At 37.7% G+C, this 22,871-nt stretch overlaps 1 protein-coding gene across 1 annotated transcript in view; it reads right to left on the bottom strand.

Annotated features, from left to right (window-relative positions):
• Positions 1–8,196: 8,196 nt before the first annotated feature.
• Positions 8,197–22,871, bottom strand: part of LOC138172903 (protein ERGIC-53) — a 63,571-nt gene continuing 48,896 nt past the window's right edge. Inside the window, exons 11-13 of the mRNA XM_069102741.1 lie at positions 20,419–20,581; positions 12,016–12,137; positions 8,197–11,575 (exon numbers count right to left, since the gene is read on the bottom strand). Of these exons, the coding sequence (XP_068958842.1) occupies positions 11,539–11,575; positions 12,016–12,137; positions 20,419–20,581 (322 nt within the window). The 3' untranslated portion in view covers positions 8,197–11,538. The remainder of the gene's footprint in view (positions 11,576–12,015; positions 12,138–20,418; positions 20,582–22,871) is intronic.

Raw genomic sequence — 22,871 nt, 5'->3', positions numbered from 1 at the left:
ACCATCATCAGATGCAACCGACTACTCTCTATATTCTTTTTATTTTATTTTATTTTATTTTATTACAAGTGTAGCAGGCTGTTCTCAGGAAGTTTGACCACAGAGGAATTTCCAAATTCCAGCCCTTTAGCACAACATTTCTATTGACAACAGTGCAATGAGATTTGAGAACCAGAATGCTTCATTAAACAAAAAAAAAAAAATCCTTTTTATTTATCATCTTAACTCATTGGGTTCTAAGCATGGGGCAAGGATTTGCTTTTGAGCTTTCTTAGTTTTTGTCCTGCTCAGTAGCCACTGTGCTGGATACCATGTCAAACTTATTTCTAAACCCAAAAGGGAATGGGCGGTCCTGTGAACTACAAGTGTGTGTAGTGACAGTTGGATGATCTCTGAGTCACAAGACAAGATGGTGGACTAGACGTTTTCTGTAATCCCCATCACCTTGGGAATCTCTCCAAAACAAGTTAGGTGCCATATGCAAAGCAATTTCAGCTGGCTCTGTGGTCCAAGACACTCAGAATCCAAAAGAAGGTTAAAAACAAACACATAACCCAGGATCTGATTGATGCTCAGTAACCCTAAGCTCAGTCAGCACCCTGATGATGGGGTACCTGGGGTCTAAATCAATTTGTAACATCAATTTGTTTTTTTTTTTAAAGCAATCGGGGTTAAGTAACTTGCTCAAGGTTACACAGTCAGTTATTTCTGGGTGTGGTGCTGAGTATCTAAGCCGGATTTGATCCAGGTCATCCTGACACTGGAGCCGGTGCTCTTACTCGCTGAGCCACCTGGCCGCCCTGTAACATCAATTTGTAAAACCAGTTTGTACAATTGATGTTACAAATTGATTTAGACCCCAGGTACCCCATCAACCCCTCCCCCACTCCCCACCTTACCAGTAGCAAGGTTGTACTAGCAGATCAAGGATACAACATTGGCTTACTTACATCAAATCCTCCCTACATCCCATTTCTCCCTCCCTCTTTCTAGTACTGTGGAGGCCCCAGCTCTAAGCTGTGAATGTTTCCTTGGCCTCTCAAAAGAGCCAGTTTGGCCATAACCCTTCGGGAGCAAAAGCCTGCCAGGGGCTACAACCCAAGAGCACCAATGCTGTAAAGCTCTGAATTGCCAGTGCCAGAGCAAACAGGCCCCGAACTGCTAATGCTGGGTTAGAGAACTGCGGAACAGAAGGAGTCGGACAAGTTACCAACTTGACACCCTGTGCATGGGGATCTGTGCAGAACTATGCCAAGCCTGAAGAATACAAGACAACTACAATGAAGGAAATGATAGAAGAAAACTGCCCCAAACTTCTGAACACAGAAAATCAAATTCCAATCGAAAGAATTTGCAGATCACCTCCGGAAAACAACAATAAACAAACAAACAAAAGCACAAACTCCAAGACACACAGCAGTTACATTTAACAATTCCATTCAGAAACAAGTTCTGCCAGCCAACAGGAGAAAAAGCCCCAAAACAAAGAAATGGACCTTAGAATAATGCGAGACTTACACCCACTAGAAAAAGGAGACGGGAGTGGAAGAATTGTTCTAGAGAGCAATGGCGCTCAGGATACCACTTAGAATGACCCGTCCTGCAAATCTGAGCTTAACCATACTGCGCAAGGACAGAATGTTCAGTGATGATAAAGAAGAGTTTCAAACATTTTTAGAAAGAAAACCAGAATTGAAGAGATTACTGGCTTCTTAAACCCTCCAAACAACAGAAATGCAAGAGTGAATAATTATGAGGCAAATAGAGAAATAGCAACAGTGACAACAGAGAGACCAGTAGTAAAAGACTTCTTTTTAAATGTGCACAATGAGATAGAGGTGAAATGTTAACATGAATGTGTATATAGAGCTTATATCAGATTGCAGGCTGTCTTGGAGTGGAGGGAGAGGAGGGATGGGGAGAAAATTTGGAACTCAAATCTCATGGAAGTGAATGTTGAAAACTAAAAAGAAACAATTTTTTTTTTAATGTGCACAATAAGACAGAGGTAATGGTGGAAATTTGGTAGAAATAACAGTGAAAAAAACAAATTATTATGGACACCCTGGCGACACTGCCTTCAGTTGAACTGATGCTTTTTTGTTGTTGGATAAGAGGGCAAGGGGAAAGGGGAGATAGAGAAGAGTGTGTGATGTGCCAGGGTCCAAAGGCTAGTCATGGGAAGGAAGGTGACCTTTGCTTCATATTCAGGGACTTGATGGGGGAAGGGCCTTGCCATGGGGCAGTGTCCTTTCTGATACTTGCAATACTTAGCATTTTCTGGAAATGAGACATAATGGAAAAGGGGAATATGTGAAGTAAGCCCAGTAAGGAAGGGGCAGAAAGCACCTAAAGGGGAGGGAGAGCCTAGAATGGATACTTTGGAAGCCTTGATTATATGAAGAATAAAGAGAAAAGAGAAGAGCCTAGAAAGTAAGGGGTGAGGAGATGGGAAGGATTGAAAAGGGTGGAGAAAGAAGGAAACTTCACTTCAGGTGGGAGGGGGCACCACTGATGAATGCTCATTTGGTAAAGAGAATGTGAAGGGAGATGAGAACCTAACACTAGATGAAGGCTGGGAGGTAGAGTTGGAATTTTGGCAGAATGATTGAGAGAATCTGGACACCCAGAATGTCCAAAGGGAAGAATGGATACCTTGGAAGCTTTGATTGTATCAAGAATAAAGAGAAAAGAGAAAGACCCCATAAGTATAGGGGTCATGAATCAAAGAATGAGGTTCTAGCAGGGGTGCTGTAATGGAAATGCAAATTTAAAGATCTTCCCTGCCCCTGGGCCCTTTGATAGGCTTAAGAGACTCTGAGAACCTTCCTTGATTTGAAAATATACTCTGCCTCCTAATAGGCTGAATGTGGTCACATGGAGCCTGTGGCAGGAGGCTTGGTTTTCAGGAATGCCCACACCTTTGGGCAGTGGGTCAAGAGGGTGGTTACATTCTCTGACCCAGGAGAAGGCTATATAATCCCTGATTTGAGGCTTTGCTTTGGGGCTCACTTTGAGAAGTGTTCTGTGGTTTGATCAGATGAGACTATGGGAAGCCGTTGTTGAGAGCCCCCCAGCTTTGAAAAACCCAGATGTTGATTTGGTATGGATGTTGGACAGTTTGGAAACCTGTCTACTTGATCTGTTTCTCTGTCTTGATAATTCTGTCTGTATACTCTGAAGTTTGGGGTGCTGAACTTTTTCCCCTGAACTAGGTAAACGATATATATTTGATTGATTAAAATAAGCTTGTTAACCAATTTTGAGTTGCTTTCCTTTAGCAAAGTAGATCTAAAAACCTGTGTTGGTAGCCACCCTGGGGATGCTGGGGTGCTTGCTGCTACAGGTGGGGATCCTGCAATTTTGAGGCCACATGTGGCCCTCTAGGTCCTCAAGTGCAGCCCTTTGATTAAAAATTTGTTCTGTGAAGTTTGGACTCGGTTAAAGGGCCATATCTGAGGACCCAGAGGGTCACATGTGGCTTCGATACTGCAGGTTCCCTACACCTGGCTCTAGAGAGAACATGAATAATGAAGACTGAGAGAACTCCTTTTTGGAAAGGGGCTAATTTTTTTTTTTTTTTTGCTTACAAACAGGATTAATTGAAGGGAGAAGAGAAAGGAGGGAGCAATTTGACTGAGAAGGAAAAAAAGGTAGAAGAAACATGTAACTAGACAAAAAAGCAAGAGAGTAAAAGGAATAAACAAAACTCTTAAGGGAAAGGAATAACAAATGAGAAGAGAAGATCAGAGTTAAGAGAAAGAAAGCCAGTGGGAACCAGAGCTACCTTAAAAAAGATTAAAGTAACTGAAGGAACAGAACATTATATTTGCAGCAGCAGAGGCGGGTAACTTATAACAAAAAAAATTTAGTATTAGATGGAGGAAAATAAAAATATAACTCATAATTTTAAATGTGAATGAATTAAACAATCCAACAAAATGAAAAATGGTAACAGATTGAATAAGAAAACACAACTGTACAATCTATTATTTAACCTGAAACAGACAATATTAAAGCATCAGAGAACACTAATACATTTAGGATAAGAAGGGAAGTGGTTGAATGGGGAATAAAACATTTTTGTTATCAGATTTTTCTGACAAAGGTTTGGCATCCAAGACAGAAAAAAAAAACTGTAAATATATGTGACTAAGAGCCATTCAAACAGCTTTCAAAAGAACTCCAAAGTATTAATAACCACATGAAAAATGCTTCAAATCACTAATAATAAAAAAATTTAAATCAAAACAACCCTGAAGTTTTACCTCATATTCTGCAAAATGGCAAGTAACCAAAAAATGGTAACAGTTAATTGTGGAGGGTTATGGAAAGATAGGTACACGAATACTTTGTTCATAGAGCTGTGAAATAGTACAGCCATTTTGAAAAGCAATTTGGAAATATGCAAATAAAGTGTCCATGGACTAAAATGAGGATCCATCATTAGGCTTATACCTCAAGGAAGTCATAAATAAGAAAAAAGTCCCTAAATACTCCAAAATATTTATAGCAGCACTTTTTCCGATAGCTAAGAATTGGAAACAAAGTAAATGCTCATCAATTAGGGAAAAGCTAAGTAAACTGTTGTTACATTAATGTAATGGAATATTGCTGTGCTATAAGAAATGATGTGTGATGAATACAGGGAACCATGGAAAGATCTATATGAACTGATGTAGAGTGAAGTAAACAGATCCAAAAAATAATATACACAGTAATAACAATGTAAATGGAAAGAACAATGGCACACCAAAAAAATCAAAAGTAAAATATAACGAAATAATAAAAATCAAGTAGGACTCAAATGAACAGTTAAGAAGACATTCCCAACCTACCCCTTTGTGGAGGTGAGAGATCCACAAGTCTTACACATTGCACATTTCTGGACTTTTTTGAGTATCAACCAGTTGTACTGACTTATGGGATGGCTTTCTGGGAGGGGAAGGGATATATGGGATACCACGGTGATGGAAGAAACAGAAAACATTAACAAAAATTTAAAACTAACAATTAGTATTTATATGGCACCTACTCTATGATAGACAAGTGGACGTGCAGTGGACACCACATTAATGCAGCTGAGTAAAGCTTCCTGTTCCACACTGCACTGAAGAAATGTTATAAGACCATTTCCTGGGGGTGAAACTGAAACCTGCCCACTGAGATGGTCTTGCTTAAATGTTGGTCAAGTATGAGAAAAACGATGACAATGAAGGTTCTTCTCCCGAATCATCTCTTCCAACTAAATCCCTTGCAGTCTACAACATGGAAAGAGAATGCCCTTCCATCTCCTCCCCACACACTCCACCTTAAGTAGGTGATTGCCATCACCCCACCCCACAATACTATTTTAGGAAGCCTTAACCAGCTTCACTTAATTCTCTCCTCTCCCAACTACTTTCTATACAACCTCCTAGCCAGTTCATCCAAATAACTGCCATTGCTCCTGGATGGGGCTACTTTCAATAAAAGTTCTGAACCACCCCCACGCCCCATTATTATTTCCCACACTAGAATTTGGGTTTCTTTAAGGCAGAGACTGACTTAATTCTGTTTGTACCCCCAGCTCTTAATACCGTGCTTGGCAATAGTAAACACTCAAATAATGCCTTTTCATTCATCAGGTATTTTTTTTTAAACTATCATAGAAATACAGGATAGGAGAAGGGGTTTACTCAACACCTCATATGGAAGAAAAAAGTGAAGGTTTTAGGTGATAAAAGATACAACTCAAGAGTGTGATATGGATGCCAATAAAACCCGTGATTTTGGCCTGAATTAATAAAGGTGAAGTATTGTGATAGTAATGGCAATTAAAGATTCCCCTGTATTGGCTTGGTTTTCAAACTGATTGTGTTAAAACCCAGAGCTTGTTAATCCCACCTATGGGATGGACTTGTTGATGTAAAAAGAGAGTCCTGAACTGGGAGGAGCTGGTGATGTAGATTTGGAGAGACAAGAGAAAGGCAGAAGAACTTTTTGGAAGCAGCATCTCGTTGAGGCAGAGAGAGAGACTGAGAGAATTGCTGGGGGCCACTTTGAATCGCCCTGGACTTTTGAGACCTGCCCCCTGAGCTGCCAAGGACTGAGGAGACATGGCTGTTTTGCTGGTACTTTGTCTGTCTGTTTTGATGTTGTTTTGCCAGATCTGTCCACTGGTGAAAGACAGTCCTTTTGTTAAGAAGTCCTGGAACCTGGCTATTGGCTAAGAGCTCCTGAGACTGTCCTGCAGACAGAGAGTGAATACTGTCCACTGGTGAAGGACAGTGCTGCTGTTGCAGGGGTCTGGAGACTGTCCTGCAGACAAAATGAATACTGTCCACTAGTGAAGGACAGTGCTGTTGTTGCAGGGGTCTGGGAACCTTTCTGTTGGCTCAGAAGCCCTGAAGGATTTTCTTGTTGTATGTTTACAGAAATCCTGGGAGAGGGTTTTGCTAATGTTTTCAGGGGTTCTAGGATTGTTCTACAGACAGAGGATGAATTAATGAAGAGACTGGCAATGTATCTTGTGGCCTTGCTAAGCCTTGTCTCCCCAGGAACTAAGATTGCTGAGAACTTGCCTCGTGTCAAGATGAAGAAAAGACCTCCATTTGGGTATTAAGTGCTGTGCTTGGACTTGATGTAACTCTGGGGTAGATTCAATTGTGATCCAGGAGTGGGGAACTTTTGACCTTTTTGTGCTCTGTGATTGAACAAATGAAGGTACTTTACTTATGTCTGGAAACTAATCTCCATTTGAGAAGAGGGGCTTTGTGGTGGACTAAATGAAGGTACAGCCTAGGGGTGGAGTAGTATTTAGAACAGGGACTTTGTAATTGATTGAATGATTGGAAGGTCCTGGGGTGGGGTAGTACTTGGAGATTATTTAATCACACTTAGTAAATGCTGTATTTTGAATGATGTCATGTTTTGACCTTCTCTGTTCTTGGTTGGTCACTGAATAAAATAGAGAGCACCTATGCTGGTATTCTGAACCTTGGGAAGTTGCCTTTCCTTGGCATTACATTACAAGTATCCAGAATAAGGAAGGCAATATGCCTGCGGCTATATTTAATGGTCATACAGAATAACCATTTAATGGTCGTGGAATTCTGTATTTGGTTGTCAGGGTAACATTTTAGGAGATATTGACAAAATGGAGGACAAGAGAAAAGGGGCAAGACTTAAAAATCACATCACGTAATAATTAAAGGAAATTTAGGAGTTTTCCCTAGAGAAGACTAAATCAGGTCTCCCTTATTATTTGAAGAGCTATTATGTAGATAAGGGATCAAATTTATTCCTTTTAATTCCAAAGTAGGCAAGTCCTAATGGGTGGCAATTATGAAGAGGTAAGTCTTGGTTCAATATAAAGGAAGAATTCTGTAAAAGCTATCCAAAAAGTGGAATGTGTCCTGTCACCTCAGGGTGGGTAATGCCTCACTGAAGATGCTGTGAAAGGACTTCATGTATTAGACAAGAGACTGATCTCTAGGGTCCCTTTCAGATCTAAGCATCAAAGAAGTTCCTCCATGCTTCCCATGCCTGTCTATTGGCCCCTTACCTCTCCTTCTCCATCTACATCAAATCTCACTATCTTCATGAAACTGTCCTTGTACGGGCCAAATAATTGCACAAGTGCTCTCTTCTCTGAATTCCTATATACTTGCTGCCTCATTTCCCCTAAATCCCTTTAGCCATGCTATTATGCTGGCCCTGGAAAGGTGGTTTTTGGACACATTAGCAAGTGGAGGCACCTGCTAATGTAAACCCAATTAGGCTCTGTCTATGGATGGCACTCATTGTTTTTATTGGGGATACTGTACTCCTTAAAGTTTTTAACTTCATGCCCTGTATAGTAATGGATTTTGTTTGGGTTTTTGTTGCTGCTGCTGGGCTTTTCCTCTCTTTGTCTTTTCATATAGACCAAATATTAAAAAACGCAGATGATGGATGAAAGTGTATTGTTACACTGTTAGACATACCCTGTTATCTTTTTGTATGTGTCCAGATATTCATAATACACACACACACATACACACACACACACACTCAACAAGCCTGTTAATTCTTTCAGGCAGGGATATATACATAATGGTACTCTATACAGTGACCTGCACAGTATCTCATACATGTCAATTTTTAAATAATGAAACACTGCCTTGAAAAATATATGGCTAAGATATTATCAGAGTTCAATGAAAGAGAAAATAATTTAATAAAATATTTCTTTATTTGAATAAGGTTAATGTCTTTTCTTGAATTCCAGCTAGCATCAAGTAACATTAGTCAGAAAACAAAATAACTTGAGAAATAGTATCCAATTGACAGTGGCTAGAAAATCATTTCAACTTTACAGCAACATCAATAAAACTGGTATCTTAAATAGGCAACACAGATCTAAAAAGTTGCAAGTATAGATTTTACATCAAATCTTTTTCTTAAACACCAATATAACATTTTTTTAAAAACTATATCCCTGTAATGAACATTTAGTCAGGGAGATCCAGTCACCAGATTTTAATATTCAACATTACATTTTTTCCCCTAAAATTGCATCTTTGTAATGCATTATGCCAGGCAATCCCTTCTTCAAGTAGTTTCTCCTGTCCCTATTTTGCTTTTGTTATTAAATAGTCATCTTCAATTTTATATAAAACAACACAACCATGACTACCATGAAATGCCAGAAGCTTTTGTGGTAGGCAGGTTTTGGATGGAATTTAACACAGTGGGCTGAATGTCAGTGAGTTTAAAAATCATCATCACGTTGACTCAGGAGTCAGGCAACATTCTGGGTGGCTAATAACATATACCAATTGTTCCTTATTAAAAAAGAGCATTAAGGAAGTTACGTGTACAAAAAAGCTCATGGGATCAATGATGGAAGTGTTATGTTATGCCACTAACTGTAAACCAGGGAAGATGTTATTAGATGCTTTCAACAGATAATATATGGTGTACTTTTATGATTTTACTATTTTAAAATTTCAAATTAAATAAAACACAGCTGGAAGGTTGGAACATGAAAAATGTATATTAAATCAGGAGTCAACAATCATGATGTTATTGCATTCTTTAAAAAGTGACTTTATGAACACAAAAAACACTGATATTCTAAATAAAATTTTGTTTTAATCCAAGGCACCCTGTAAAATATTTGCTGGTGTGAGTGAATAAATTTAATTATCCAAAATAACAAACAAGTTAAAGAATCCTGGCAGTGACTTTTTTTCCCACCAAGTTTGAACATTTTTCTTGAGAAGTAATCTACTTAAGTTATTTTGAGGAAGATAAACCAGACCCAATTAATGTGATACAACTGCCCTGTCCCAACTGCTTGATTTGCAATGTTTCAAAGCAACTCAATATCCAAGGGAGTAGGGAGTTTAAAATGCTTGATTATGCCCTCTCAATATAGTGCAGGTACCCACTTGTTGAGGTCACAATCAGAATGAGACCACTTGAATTCTAGCCTGACAAAAATATACTGCATAGATTTGGTATTCCTTTCAATGTTTCAGGCACAATGTGACTGTGGAGTTTTTAATACTGGTTTTGGCAGCTTTTTCTTTTGGGATGATTAGCATGAATTTCATGCTTTACAACCTAAGCATTCTTTTGAAAATATTCAAAATTTCTCATGGATTGATAAAAAGAATAGATTTGTGATGTCTTTGAAACCATGTGTCCAGACGGATTTTAAAATGTTAACACTATAAAGGGAAAAAAATTCACTCCTGTTACAGGTAAGTAAAGACGGTAGAGTGAGAGTCAAACATCACTTACTGGAATATTCTTATTGATCACCCCAGAACAAATGTTCACATTAGTTGTAATAATAATAAGACTGTTGGTTCACATTATAGCACTGATAAGAGTATTGCAAGACCAGTCTTCATAGAGTCCTCGAGTAGGCTATGGGCATGAGGGAAACAACCTCTAAGTGGCATTAAAAAGTCACTAGCTTGGGACTTAGGGAATTACACACAATGTATTTTTATTTCAAGATCTGTGACAAATAAAAAATGGCTAGAGGAGATCAGAAAACAGGTTCTGTTAGCCATGAAACATTGAGGACAGGTTCAGGTACGAAAAAAAACCCTCAACTTCTGATAGTCTTAAATTCAATGAGCAGATAATTGTTTTTATCATACTTACAAATTCAATCACTAAAACTCAGAAGTTGGGGTGCCTAGGTGGCGCAGTGAGTAAAGCGCTGGCCCTGGAGTCTGGAGGACCCTAGTTCGGTTCCGCCCTCAGACACTTAACACCTACACAAAAAAACTAGCCATGTAACCAACCTTGGGCAAGTTACCTAACCCCAATTGCCCTCCAAAAGGCAAAAAAAAAAACAAAACTCAGAAGTTAGTAGTGTATAAATTGTGCAAGGACTTTATGAAGACTCTTTGGACTTGGGAATTAAAAGGCAAACCCTACTAACAAATGCATTTTAATACTTGAAGCTATTTTTAAAATATTCACGAAAGTCTATCTTTATTATTTCTTTAAAACTGCCCATGAAAGGCTTGAAATTACAATGAGGAACAGTCTCCCATATTTTTAGGGGATGTACACATTCACGTATTCGGGGTTGTGTAGTGAAATGGCATTGTAACTTGAAACACAGTGGTTGCTTTTGAGTTATTTACAATATTTAAATCCCATGTATCCTAGAGCTGAATTTACATGCTGTACTTTAACAGATGGTAAAACTAAATTAAACTACAAATTTTTTAAAAGCTATTTTTAAAGAAGACTTAAATGATTTTCTTTGAGGTGATCAGCAGGCAAAATACCCGTAAAAACCATTAATCAGAAGAATGTTTTCATCTGAATGAAAATTAGGCAAAAAGTAGTTTTCTTAAGTTTTTTCCCCACAGCTTCCTTTCAAAAGAAGATATACTATCCACATTCAAATGGGAAAAAACCCCAAGAGTTCTTACATAGTCATTATGAAATGCTAACATCTTGATTCTAAAAAAGTTCTACTTGGGCAAAATGATCTTTGATTTCAGAGGGAGTTATATCAACACAAATGATTACAGGAGTAGGAATTTGATTAGGATATTCAGATTCATACATCTTCAGACTTTGGTTACTCTAACCACCATGATAGGGGAATTATATGCTTTGGACTTTAGGTCAACTTCTTAATTTTGGAAGAGTTTTCTTTTAAATAAAATTACTTACAACATCATGCTCTTAAGAGCAAATTTCCAGCCCCAGAAATCAAATGTGCTAACCACCATTTGGGAGGCATGTCCCTAGTTTTTCTTACCTAATCACACTGGAAATAAATGTACTGTTTCACGGCTGTTCTACCATTAACCATCAACTCAATACTTTTAAATAAAGTTATATATACTGTGCACAGTTTTTCTTGTAGTTCTCACTTCTGTAAGGTTTATTTTTACCACAATTAAACATTTGAACAGGTAATTTTAACAAAAAAAAAAAAAGAATAATTTAGACTACTGAAGCAATTTAAACACATAAAAATTCCCTCATTTACAGTCAAAGTTCTGTGCATACATACATGTACAAAAATGGTAATCAAAAGAATTTTTTGGCCGCAGCTTCTTGCTGAGTCCTAAATAAACAGACAAAACATATTAAGACAGGTTAAGATACGTTAAATTAGCATTCTGAATCAAATGAAAACACAATTCATATTAACCTATTTTACTTTTTATTTTATTTTATTTTTATTTTCTATTTTATTTTAACCTATTTTACTTAACCTGTTAGCTTGCATAATCAAGAAGTTTCAAGATATAAGATATCTTATTCTCTAGAAGCTTTACATGCTTCCCCTACCTGAAAATATCATTAACCAGAAGAAAATCTTCTTTTACAAAGCCTCCTTTTTTTGTATTCTTAAAAAGTGTTTTTAGTTTTAGAAATCTCTTTATTCCATTATAGAACCTAGTGCTAAGATAAATTATTTGTTTTAATTTAAATAGATAACTATCGTGAATCTGTTTATAGAGAAAGGGGAGAGTCTGGTCAGATTTCATAAAAAGAACTTACCTATACATGATATAACCAATGAATAACATCGTCTGTACTGCTACAAATATTAAAAAGTGTGACGTAGATAAACAAGATGGAAACGGTGGTAGTTCTGGGCATTTTGCTCTTTCATTTGATGGCTATAAGACAAAAGAGCACACGCATGAGACAATACCCAAAGAATCTCCAGGCACATTTAGCATATTCAGCTTTTCAGAAATTAGATTTTAATGGCTTCCAGAGTAATGATTCTCAAGCATATTTATTCCAAGGCCACCAACTAGCTTCCTTGCTACTCCCATGTGTCACTGCAATTAATCCTCTCTCCTTTCACTCACACACACACACACACACCCCCTCATGAAAATGACATGAGGTTACTTGGATATAGTAAAATTACTAAACTTTAACAGAAAATGCTATGTCTATGAGCCTTGCAGAAAGGCAGCACAGTGAAGGGGAAGGGGAAGTAAGCTAAGAATGAAGAGGCTTCCATTCCAGATCTATCTTTACGGTCTTAGCTAAGTGACCCAAGACAAGTCACAGACTCTAGGAGCCTCAGTTCCCCCATCAGTTAAATGTGGAAGACACCTATTCTACCTACCTTGTGAGGCTGGAGCAAACAAATGAGAAAATGTGTACGAAAGGACTCTGGAGACTATAAAGTCCCATGTGAACATAAGATATAATCACATGATGAAATGAGATATAACACAGCAAACTATCAAGTGCTACGTGAACGGAAGATGCAGGTTGTTCAACTGAAAATACTAGGATTATATAAAAAAAGTCAGTCTACCTGAGATACCTTGTCGGACAAAACCCACCTGAGAGCACGTATGTAGAACATTATGCCAAAGTAAACCAAGGAATATCTTAAAGTCGGAGTTACATACTCCTAGTTCTAACAGCTAAAACGAGACTGCAATCAAGGCAGTTAGTAATAACTAACATGTATACAGTACCTCAAGGTTTGCCATGTGCTTCACAAATTTTACCTCACTTGTATCTCTCAAATATCATCTCATTTATATTCTCATGTTTTATCTCACAATTACCCTGAGAGGCAGGTACTCTTACTGCCCCCATTTTATAGCTGAGAATACTGCGACAGAGGTTATGTGACTTGCCCAAGGTCACAAAGCTAGTCAGTGTCTGAGGGTTGATTTTGAACTCAAGTCTTCTAGACTCCTGACCCAGCAATCCATCCATTTCTCCACCTAACTTCCCTTTAGTGAGTAAAAAAGCAGTGCTTCTGAAATAATGAAAACAAAGAGAAACTGCAGGCAAAAGAATCTTTCAAGACCCATATTAATAGTACCATCAACATCTCAGTTACCTAAGATTAAGAGCACTTAAATAAGCACTTGAAAGAAAAACAGTAAAAATTCACTTAAATAAAATGATTTGGGCAGAGCCAAGATGGCGGAGTAGAAGCAAGACCTTCCCGCGGCTCCGGCTTCCACCCTCCCCAATCCATGTAAAAAGGGGACTCTAAACAACACCTTGGAGCTGCAGAACCCACATACTGACACAGAGAAGCTAACCTCCCGCTGAGGACAGCCCGGCAGCCCGGCAGGCCGGCAGGAATCGGCCAGCACAGCGCTCTGGGAGCCGAGTCCAGCCCCACACCGAGGCTTTAGCCCCAGGGCGGGCCTGACCAGCCACTGGCCAGAGGGACTCCAGATCAGCAGCAGCTGGGGCCATTTCCAGATTTATCAACACATAGACACAAAGGACAAAGTGAGAGGTTCGAGGCTGGGAAGGCGCGAGGCAGCGACTCGGGGGACGCAAGCTGTAAGGCACAGCGGCTGCAGCATGGCGGGCGCAGCCTGGGAAGGCACAGTGGCCTGTGCAGGAAGGCGTGGCGCGGCTGGCGGATGCAGGCCTGGAAGGGGCCTGATCATCTCGGAGGGCAAGTCTTCCCACCAACCACAAGGTCCACTACCAGGTCTATCATCAAAGGGCTGGGACTGGAAAGAGCAAGGTAAGAAGCAAATACAGGGGCCCCTATACTGGACAGCAAACACTCCTGGGGCTACCACTTCATAGCCCAGAAATCTTTAAAAAAAAAAAAAGCCCCTTTCAGGACCTCCAAAGACAAGGATGACAGAGTGAACCCCACTTGCTCCAAACCCCCCCTCTAACCCTGAAGATATAGTAACTCTTGCCCCAGGGCAAAACCCTCTACAGTAAAGGCTTGGGATCCTAGAGGAAGGGCGTGGCTAGGACACTGCCTCAAAATGGGTATAAAGCAGACTACAAAGACAAAGACTCTGGAGTCCTACTATCCTCAGAGGGAGGAACCAACCTCAGAGGGAGACACTGTGGACTCCACACCCACAGCTGAGACTTCAACAGGGAATGGATCCCAAGCACAGAAGGCTCTCCTAGATGAGATCAAAAGGAACTTTGAAAGCAAAATGAGAGAGATAGAAGACAAAATGAATCATTCTCTCAAAACGAAAATAGCAGAATTCGAAAAACATAATGAGGAAAACATCTCTTTAAAAAGAAAAGTGTATGATATGGAAAAGGAGCTTCAAAAATTAACCAAGGAAAATGATTTGCTAAAAACCAGAATTAAACAAATGGAAACAAATAACTCTATGAGGAACCAAGAATTAGCCAAGCAAAACAACAAAAATGAAAAATTAGAAAAAGAGGTAAAATACCTCAAAGAAAAAATAACTGACCTGGAAAACAGATCCAGGAGAGATAATCTGAGAATCATAGGCCTACCAGAAAATTATGATGAAAAAATGAGCCTGGACAACATTCTCCAAGAGCTCGTTAAGGAAAACTGCCCTGAAATACTAGAACCTGAGGGGAAAATAGAAATCGACAGAATCCACCGGACACCTGCTGTAAGAGATCCCAAACTGAAAAATCCTCAAAATGTTGTGGCCAAACTCCAGAACTACCAGATAAAAGAGAAAGTACTTCAAGCGGCCAGAAAGAAACAATTCAAATATCGAGGGTCCACAGTGAGGATTGCACAGGATTTGTCAGCCTCCACACTGAAAGATCGGAGGCAGTGGAATACAATTTTCAGGAAGGCAAAACAGCTCGGATTACAACCAAGGATCACATACCCAGCGAGACTGAGCATATTCTTCCAGGCAAAGAGATGGTCATTCAATGATATAACAGAATTCTAGACCTTCTTAATAAAAAAGCCAGAACTCAATGGAAAATTCAACCTCCAATTACGAGAAGCAACAGTGACTTAGACAGGTAAACAAGGAGAACACACATCATTTTAGAGGGAAAGAGGGGAGGGAGAGGAGCTTCACATGAGATCTATTCCTATCATTCTTGATGCGAAGAAGAAATAGCATACTTCATTAAGTATAACAATATCCTACAGGTAGTAGGCGGGGGAAAGGGTTACAAAAGGGGGGTGGGAGTGGTTTGTAGGGAGGGAAGTAGTAAGAGGAAAAGGGGAAGAAAAGGGAGGGGGGCCAAAAAGGGAACACTGAGGGAGGTGGTGGTCAAAAGGAAAACTATTAAGGGGGGGAAGGGAGAAGGGAGGAAAAATATGAACATTAGCAGGGGCAGGAATAGGATGAGGGGAAAGAAACAGATAACAATCATAACTGTAAATGTGAATGGAATGAACTCTCCTATAAAACGGAGACAGATAGCAGAATGGATTAGAAATCATAATCCTACAATATGCTGTTTACAAGAAACACATCTGAAACAGAGGGATACACACAAGGTAAAGGTAAAAGGTTGGAGTAAAATATATCATCCCTCAGCTAAAGTAAAAAAAGCAGGGGTAGCAATCCTTATCTCAGATAAAGCAAATGCAAAAACTGACCTAATTAAAAGAGATAAGGAAGGAAACTATATCCTGTTAAAAGGCACCATCGAGAATGAAGCAATATCATTACTTAACATATATGCACCAAGTGGTGTAGCTTCCAAATTCCTAGAGGTGAAGCTAAAGGAATTAGAGGAAGAAATAGATACCAAAACTATACTAGTGGGAGACCTTAATCTCCCCCTCTCTGAACTTGATAAATCCAACCTCAAAATAAACAAGAAAGAAGTTAAGGAGGTGAACAGGATTTTAGAGAGGATAGGTATGATCTTAGATCTCTGGAGAAAACTGAATGGGGATAAAAAGGAATATACTTGCTTCTCAGCAGTTCATGGCACATATTCAAAAATTGACCATGTTCTAGGGCATAAAAACCTCACAATTCTATGCAGCAAGGCAGAAATATTAAATGCATCGTTCTCAGATCATGATGCAATAAAAATTATATGCAATAAAGGGCCAGGGAAAGACAGACTAAAAACTAATTGGAAATTAAACAATTTGATCCTAAAGAATGAGTGGGTCAAACAAGAAATTATAGAAACAATCAGTAATTTCATTCAAGAGAATGATAATAATGAGACAACATACCAAAATCTGTGGGATACATTAAAGGCAGTTCTTAGGGGAAGTTTTATATCCCTGAGTGCATACGTGATTAAATTAGAGAAAAGGGAGCTCAACGAATTGGGCATGCAATTAAAAAACCTAGAAAAAGAACAAATTCAAAATCCCCAATTAAATACTAAACTAGAAATATTGAAGACTAAAGGAGAGATTAATAAAATCGAAATCAAGAAAACTATTGAACTAATAAATAAAACCAAGAGCTGGTTTTATGAAAAAACCAACAAAATTGATAGACCCTTAGTCAATATGATAAAAAAAAAGAAAGAAAACCAAATTATGAGTATCAAAAATGAAAAGGGTGAATCTACCTCCAATGAAGAGGAAATCAAAACAATAATTAGGAATTATTTTTCCCAATTGTATGCACATAAATTTGACAATCTTAGGGAAATGGATGAATATTTAGAAACATACAAGTTGCCCAGATTAACTGAAGAGGAAGTAAATTACTTAAATAATCCCATCTCAGAAAAAGAAATTGAACAAGCCATCAGTCACCTCCCTAGGAAAAAATCTCCAGGGCCAGATGGATTCACTAGTGAATTCTATCAAACATTTAAAGAACAATTGATTCCAATACTCTACAAATTATTTGGGAAAATTAGTGAAGAAGGAGTCCTACCAAATTCTTTTTATGACACAAATATGGTACTGATACCTAAATCAGAAGAGATAAAACAGAGAAAGAAAATTATAGACCAATCTCCCTCATGAATATAGATGCAAAAATTCTAAATAAAATACTAGCAAAAAGACTACAGCAACTTATCTCAAGAATAATACACTTTGATCAGGTAGGATTTATTCCAGGAATGCAAGGATGGTTTAATATTAGGAAAACCATCAGTATAATTGATCATATCAACAATAAAACTAGCAGAAACCACATGATCATCTCAATAGATGCAGAAAAGGCTTTTGACAAAATACAACATCCATTCATATTAAAAACATTAGAAAGTATAGAAATAAATGGAGCCTTCCTTAAAATAATAGGTAGCATCTATTTAAAGCCATCATCAAATATTATATGTAATGGGGAGAAACTGGAAGCATTTCCCATAAGATCAGGGGTGAAACAAGGGTGTCCACTATCACCCCTCTTATTCAATCTGGTACTAGAAATGTTAGCAGTAGCAATTAGAGAAGAAAAAGAAATCAAAGGAATCAAGTTAGGCAAAGAAGAAACCAAGCTATCACTCTTCGCAGATGATATGATGATATACTTAGAGAATCCTAGAGAATCAAGTAAAAAAGTGCTTGAGACAATAAATAAATTTGGCAAAGTTGCAGGATATAAAATAAACCCACATAAATCCTCGGCATTCCTATATACTTCCAATGAAATTCAACAGCAAGAAGTAGAAAGAGAAATCCCATTTAAAGTTACTGTAGACATTATAAAATATTTGGGAATCTACCTGCCAAAACAAACCCAGGACCTGTATGATCATAACTACAAAACACTTTTCACACAAATAAAGTCAGATCTAACTAATTGGAAAAATATCAATTGCTCATGGCTGGGTCGAGCTAATATAATAAAAATGACAATTTTACCTAAATTAAATTATATATTTAGTGCCATACCAACTAATTTACCAAAAAACTACTTTATAGAGTTAGAAAAAATAGTAACAAAATTCATCTGAAAGAATAAACGGTCCAGAATATCAAGGGAATTAATGAAAAAAAAAAATGCTAGGGAAGGTGGACTAGCTTAACCAGATTTCAATCTGTACTATAAAGCAGCAGTCATCAAAACTACTTGGTACTGGCTTAGGAATAGAGGAGTGGATCAATGGAATAGATTAGGCACACGAGATTCAGAAGTCAACGACTACAGTAATGTATTGTTTGATAAACCCCCAGACCCTGGTTTTTGGATAAGAACTCACTATTTGACAAAAACTGCTGGGAAAACTGGAATATAGTATGGCAGAAACTGGACATAGACCATTATTTAACACCATATACCAAAATCAAGTCTAAATGGGTTCATGATCTAGGTATAAAGGTTGATACTGTAAGCAGTCTGCTAAAACAAGGAATAGTTTACCTATCAGACTTGTGGAGAGGGAATGACTTTATGACGAAACAGGAATTAGAGAACATTATAAAATGTAAAATGGATAATTTTGACTACATGAAATTGAAAAGTTTCTGTACAAATAAAGCCAATGTAACCAAGATTAAGAGGGAGGTGGGAAATTGGGAAAGAATCTTTACAACCTATGTCTCTGACAAAGGACTCATCTCTAAAATATACAGAGAACTGAGTCAAATTTATAAGAATACAAGTCATTCCCCAATTAATAAATGGTCAAAGGATATGAACAGGCAGTTTTCAGAGAAAGAAATTAAAGCTATCTATAAGCACATGAAGAAATGCTCTAATTCACTATTGATTAGAGAAATGCAAATCAAAACAACTCTGAGGTACCACATCTCACCAGTCAGATTGGCTAAGATGACAAAACAGGAAAATGACAAATGCTGGAGAGGATGTGGGCAAACTGGAACACTAATGTATTGTTGGTGGAGCTGTGAACTGATCCAGCCTTTCTGGAGAACAATCTGGAACTATGCCCAAAAGGCTATAAATACTTTCATACCCTTTGATCCAGCAATACCACTCCTAGGGTTATATCCCAAAGAGATCATAGAAATGGGAGAAAGACCCATATGTACAAAAATGTTTATAGCAGCTCTTTTTGTTGTGGCAAAGAATTGGAAATCAAGGGGGTGTCCATCAATTGGGGAATGGCTGAACAAGTTGTGGTATATGCATGTTATGGAATGTTACTGCGCTATAAGAAACAGGGAGCAGGCGGTCTTCATATTTACCTGAAGAGGCTTAAAAGAACTGATGCTGAGTGAGAAGAGTATAACCAGGAGGAATTTGTACACAATTACGGACACAACATATGTGTGATGACCAACTTTGATAGACTGGACTCTTCTCAACAATGCAGGGATATAAGTCAATCCCAAAAGACACATGATGGAGAGAAAAACGTGCATCCAGAGAAAGAACTAGAAAGAACTAAATTTATATCCAGGTGGAAGAAAAATACCTGATCTTTTTCGTTCTCTTATTTGATTTTATGTCCTCTATACCATTTTTCATCCCAGCTGGTACAATCCATCCTTATAACCTGACTATTGTATAATGTGAAAGTATCTACAGATCCTATACTTGATTATAAGACGCCATGGGGGGGAGAGGGGAGGGAGGGGAACAAAATATGAAACTCAAGGAATTGTGGAATTGAATCCTGTAAATTAAAAAAAACAAACAAATTAATAAATTAAAGAATTAAAAAAAAATAAAATGATTTGACTTTCTTTTCTTAGCCTTCTCCTACTTAGCACTGGCCATGACTTTGTCCTCTACAAAATTCTCTAATAAAAAACTATGAGTTTCAGATTTTTGCCTAAGTTTTGACACTGTAAACCTCAGTTAAGTAATCCTCCCCTTGGTAAAAGGACATATAATAAGCAGGACAGATCATTGTGATTGGCAACCTATACTCGGGGGGTGATGCTATTTTGCTAAAAAGCAGGCTAAAGCAGTTCGCATTTTTCTACTGTTAAAAGCCCTGGACATACGAACAACAGCATTACAAAGCACACAGAAAACAGGAATAATGATAAGAGAAATAAAATCTGAGGTTGAACAACCTTATCAACTAACTGGGTTTAACAGCTGATGTTTGATACTTTGCTTAAAAAAAAAAAAAAACAAAAACCCCCCGGTTTAAAAAAAAAAGAAGAGCTGAAAGTACTATTTATTAGGGACTGCTGAAGAAATATAAAGTATTCCAATTCATCTTATGGGTTTAAAATGGATGTTTGGGGGGGGCAAAAAGTGAACATCTGAAGTTTTCTTAAATGAAATTAAAACACTGTTAGCCAGACCAGGATAAAGTTCATAAAACGTTCAATGAAAAGAAAGTTACCACATTTCGCTGTATTAAGTGTTCAATATCCCTCTTTACTACATGAAGGTGTTCTTTGATATCGTTGAAATGCTGGGTTGTTTCATACACACTGCCTGCTGCACCTGCTGTACCTGTGTGCTGGGATCCACTGACCAGCCTGAGGGTTTCACCCATGGAATTCCTAAAAAAGAACAAAAAAAAAAAAACCCAAACACTTAACAAAATTATGTTAAGAAAGAAGGTGTGAGGTCAAAGCATTGCCAAGGTCAATGTCCAGATGTCAGTATGACAACCAGCTGGTCATGGAGACAACACTACAAAAAGTATAATTTGGCTGAAACTTAAGAAAATTCACTGCCAAGTCTTATTAGAGAAATCTGACAGATCGATTATTAAAAGAAAAATTTTCACTAATAATTAAAACCTGGGAGGCCGGGGGTATGGGACAGTGAAGACTGCTAGGAGAGGAATCAGAGATCTGTGTTTGAAGACCCCTCCTACCAGGCCCAGGCGTGCGTGCGCCAGTAGCAGTCACTTTAGCTCCCTGGGCTCTAGTCACTGGACTTTTGAAATGGGGTGAATATTTCCATTACCTACCTCCCAGGACTGTTGTGAAAGACAGGTGTTACAGAATTTTAATCACTACGTAGGAGCTATGGTTATTACTGCTTACAAATGAGCCTCGTTCATGCTTTAAAGAATCAAATATTGTAGAATGCTCAGGATGTTTTACTATGGTCACCGAATATTTGCATTTAGAATGCCTTAAAAGAATATTCATTTGATCAACATTTTATTAAGTATCTATTACAGGCAAGGGACCAAAGATAACCAAGACATGGTTCCTGGCCTTATGAAGTTTTTAATTTAGCAGCATAAATAAAAATTTTAACATCTAAATAAAAATATCAAGCAGGATAAATAAAAGTAAAACTCCCTTTGCAATTTTCTCTCCACTTCACTTAAACTTTCTCTCTTTCACGATCGGCAGAAAACAGCAGAAAAACAGACCCAGACAAGTTTCACATTGCCCCATAATATTCTTATTTCATCAAGAAGAGATTCCTGTGAGAGCTACTAGTATTTCACCCCTTCTGGTGCCTCCCTCTGTGCCCTCTTCTTTGAAGCTCCCTCTCTACTTAAAATACAGCATGTTTTAGAGTAGCTTAAAATTTCTCTAAAATATCATAAGTACAAGATCCTGGTATGAAGTATAAGAAAATATCTCAACTCTTTGTTAAGTTACATATGAATTCAGGGTCTCATTACCACTTTTATTATAGGAAACAAATTTCTTACGTAAATATATATATATATATATTATATATAAAAGTATATATACACACACATCTATATCTATCTATCTTATACCATTTACCAAGATACGGTCAAAATGGACACATGTCCTAGATAAAAAGAGAGATATTACAAGCAAATTTGAAGAACATGGAACATATCATACTTATCAAGAGTTATAGATAGGTAAACAATTTATGAAAACAAGAGAGAGAAAACTTAAGTGTAAAATGGTTAATTTTGATAACATTAAAATTATAGACAGTTTCTCAGATAAAGAACCCGTATCTTAAATACATAAAGAACTCTGTCAAATCTATAAGAATATGAGTCATTCCCCAATTAATTGATAGATGGTCAAAGGATAATAGATAATTTTCCAATGAAAAAATCAAAACAATTTATAGTCATATGAAAAAATACTCCAAATCTTTATTGATTAGAGAAATGTAAATTAAAACAACCTTAAGATATCATTTTACACCTATCAGATTGTCTAAAATGATTGAAGGGGAAAGGGACAAATGTTAGAGGGGACATGGAAAGATTGGGACACTAATTCATTGTTGGTGGAACTGTGAACTGATTTTGGAAGGCAATCTGCAAGTATGCCCAAAGAGTTATTAAACTGCCTATATCGGGGCGGCTAGGTGGTGAAGTGAGTAAAGCGCCGGCCCCAGAGTCAGGAGGACCTGAGTTCAGTTCCGGCCTCAGACACTTAACACCCACACACACACACACACACACACAGACACACACACACACAAAACTAGCTGTGTAACCTTGGGCAAGTTACTTAACCCCAACTGCCCTCCAAAAGGCAAAAATAAATAAACTGCCTATATATTACTGACCCAGTAATGCCCACTACTATTTCCAAAGATTATTAGGGAAAAAGGTAAAGAACCTGTGTGATCTAAAATATTTATAGCAGCTTTCTTTGTGGTGCCGAAGAACCACACTGCAAGGATGCCTATCAACTGGGAAATGGCTAAACAAGTTGTGGAATATGACTGTGATGGAATACTTCTGTGATATAAGAAATTATGAGTTCAATGACCTTAAAAAAAATATGGAGAGATTTGCACAAAATAATGAAGAGTTATAGTGGCTGGGTTAAGCTAATATAATAAAAATTACAATTTTACCTAAATTAAATTATATATTTAGTGCCA

Source organism: Petaurus breviceps, unplaced genomic scaffold (assembly GCF_028583685.1).
Source record: "Petaurus breviceps papuanus isolate PSGF00001 unplaced genomic scaffold, PetGlider_PUasm1.0 129, whole genome shotgun sequence".
Taxonomy (NCBI): domain Eukaryota; kingdom Metazoa; phylum Chordata; class Mammalia; order Diprotodontia; family Petauridae; genus Petaurus; species Petaurus breviceps.
The sequence above is the reverse complement of the archived record's forward strand: the minus strand, read 5'-3'. Positions and strand labels throughout refer to the sequence as shown.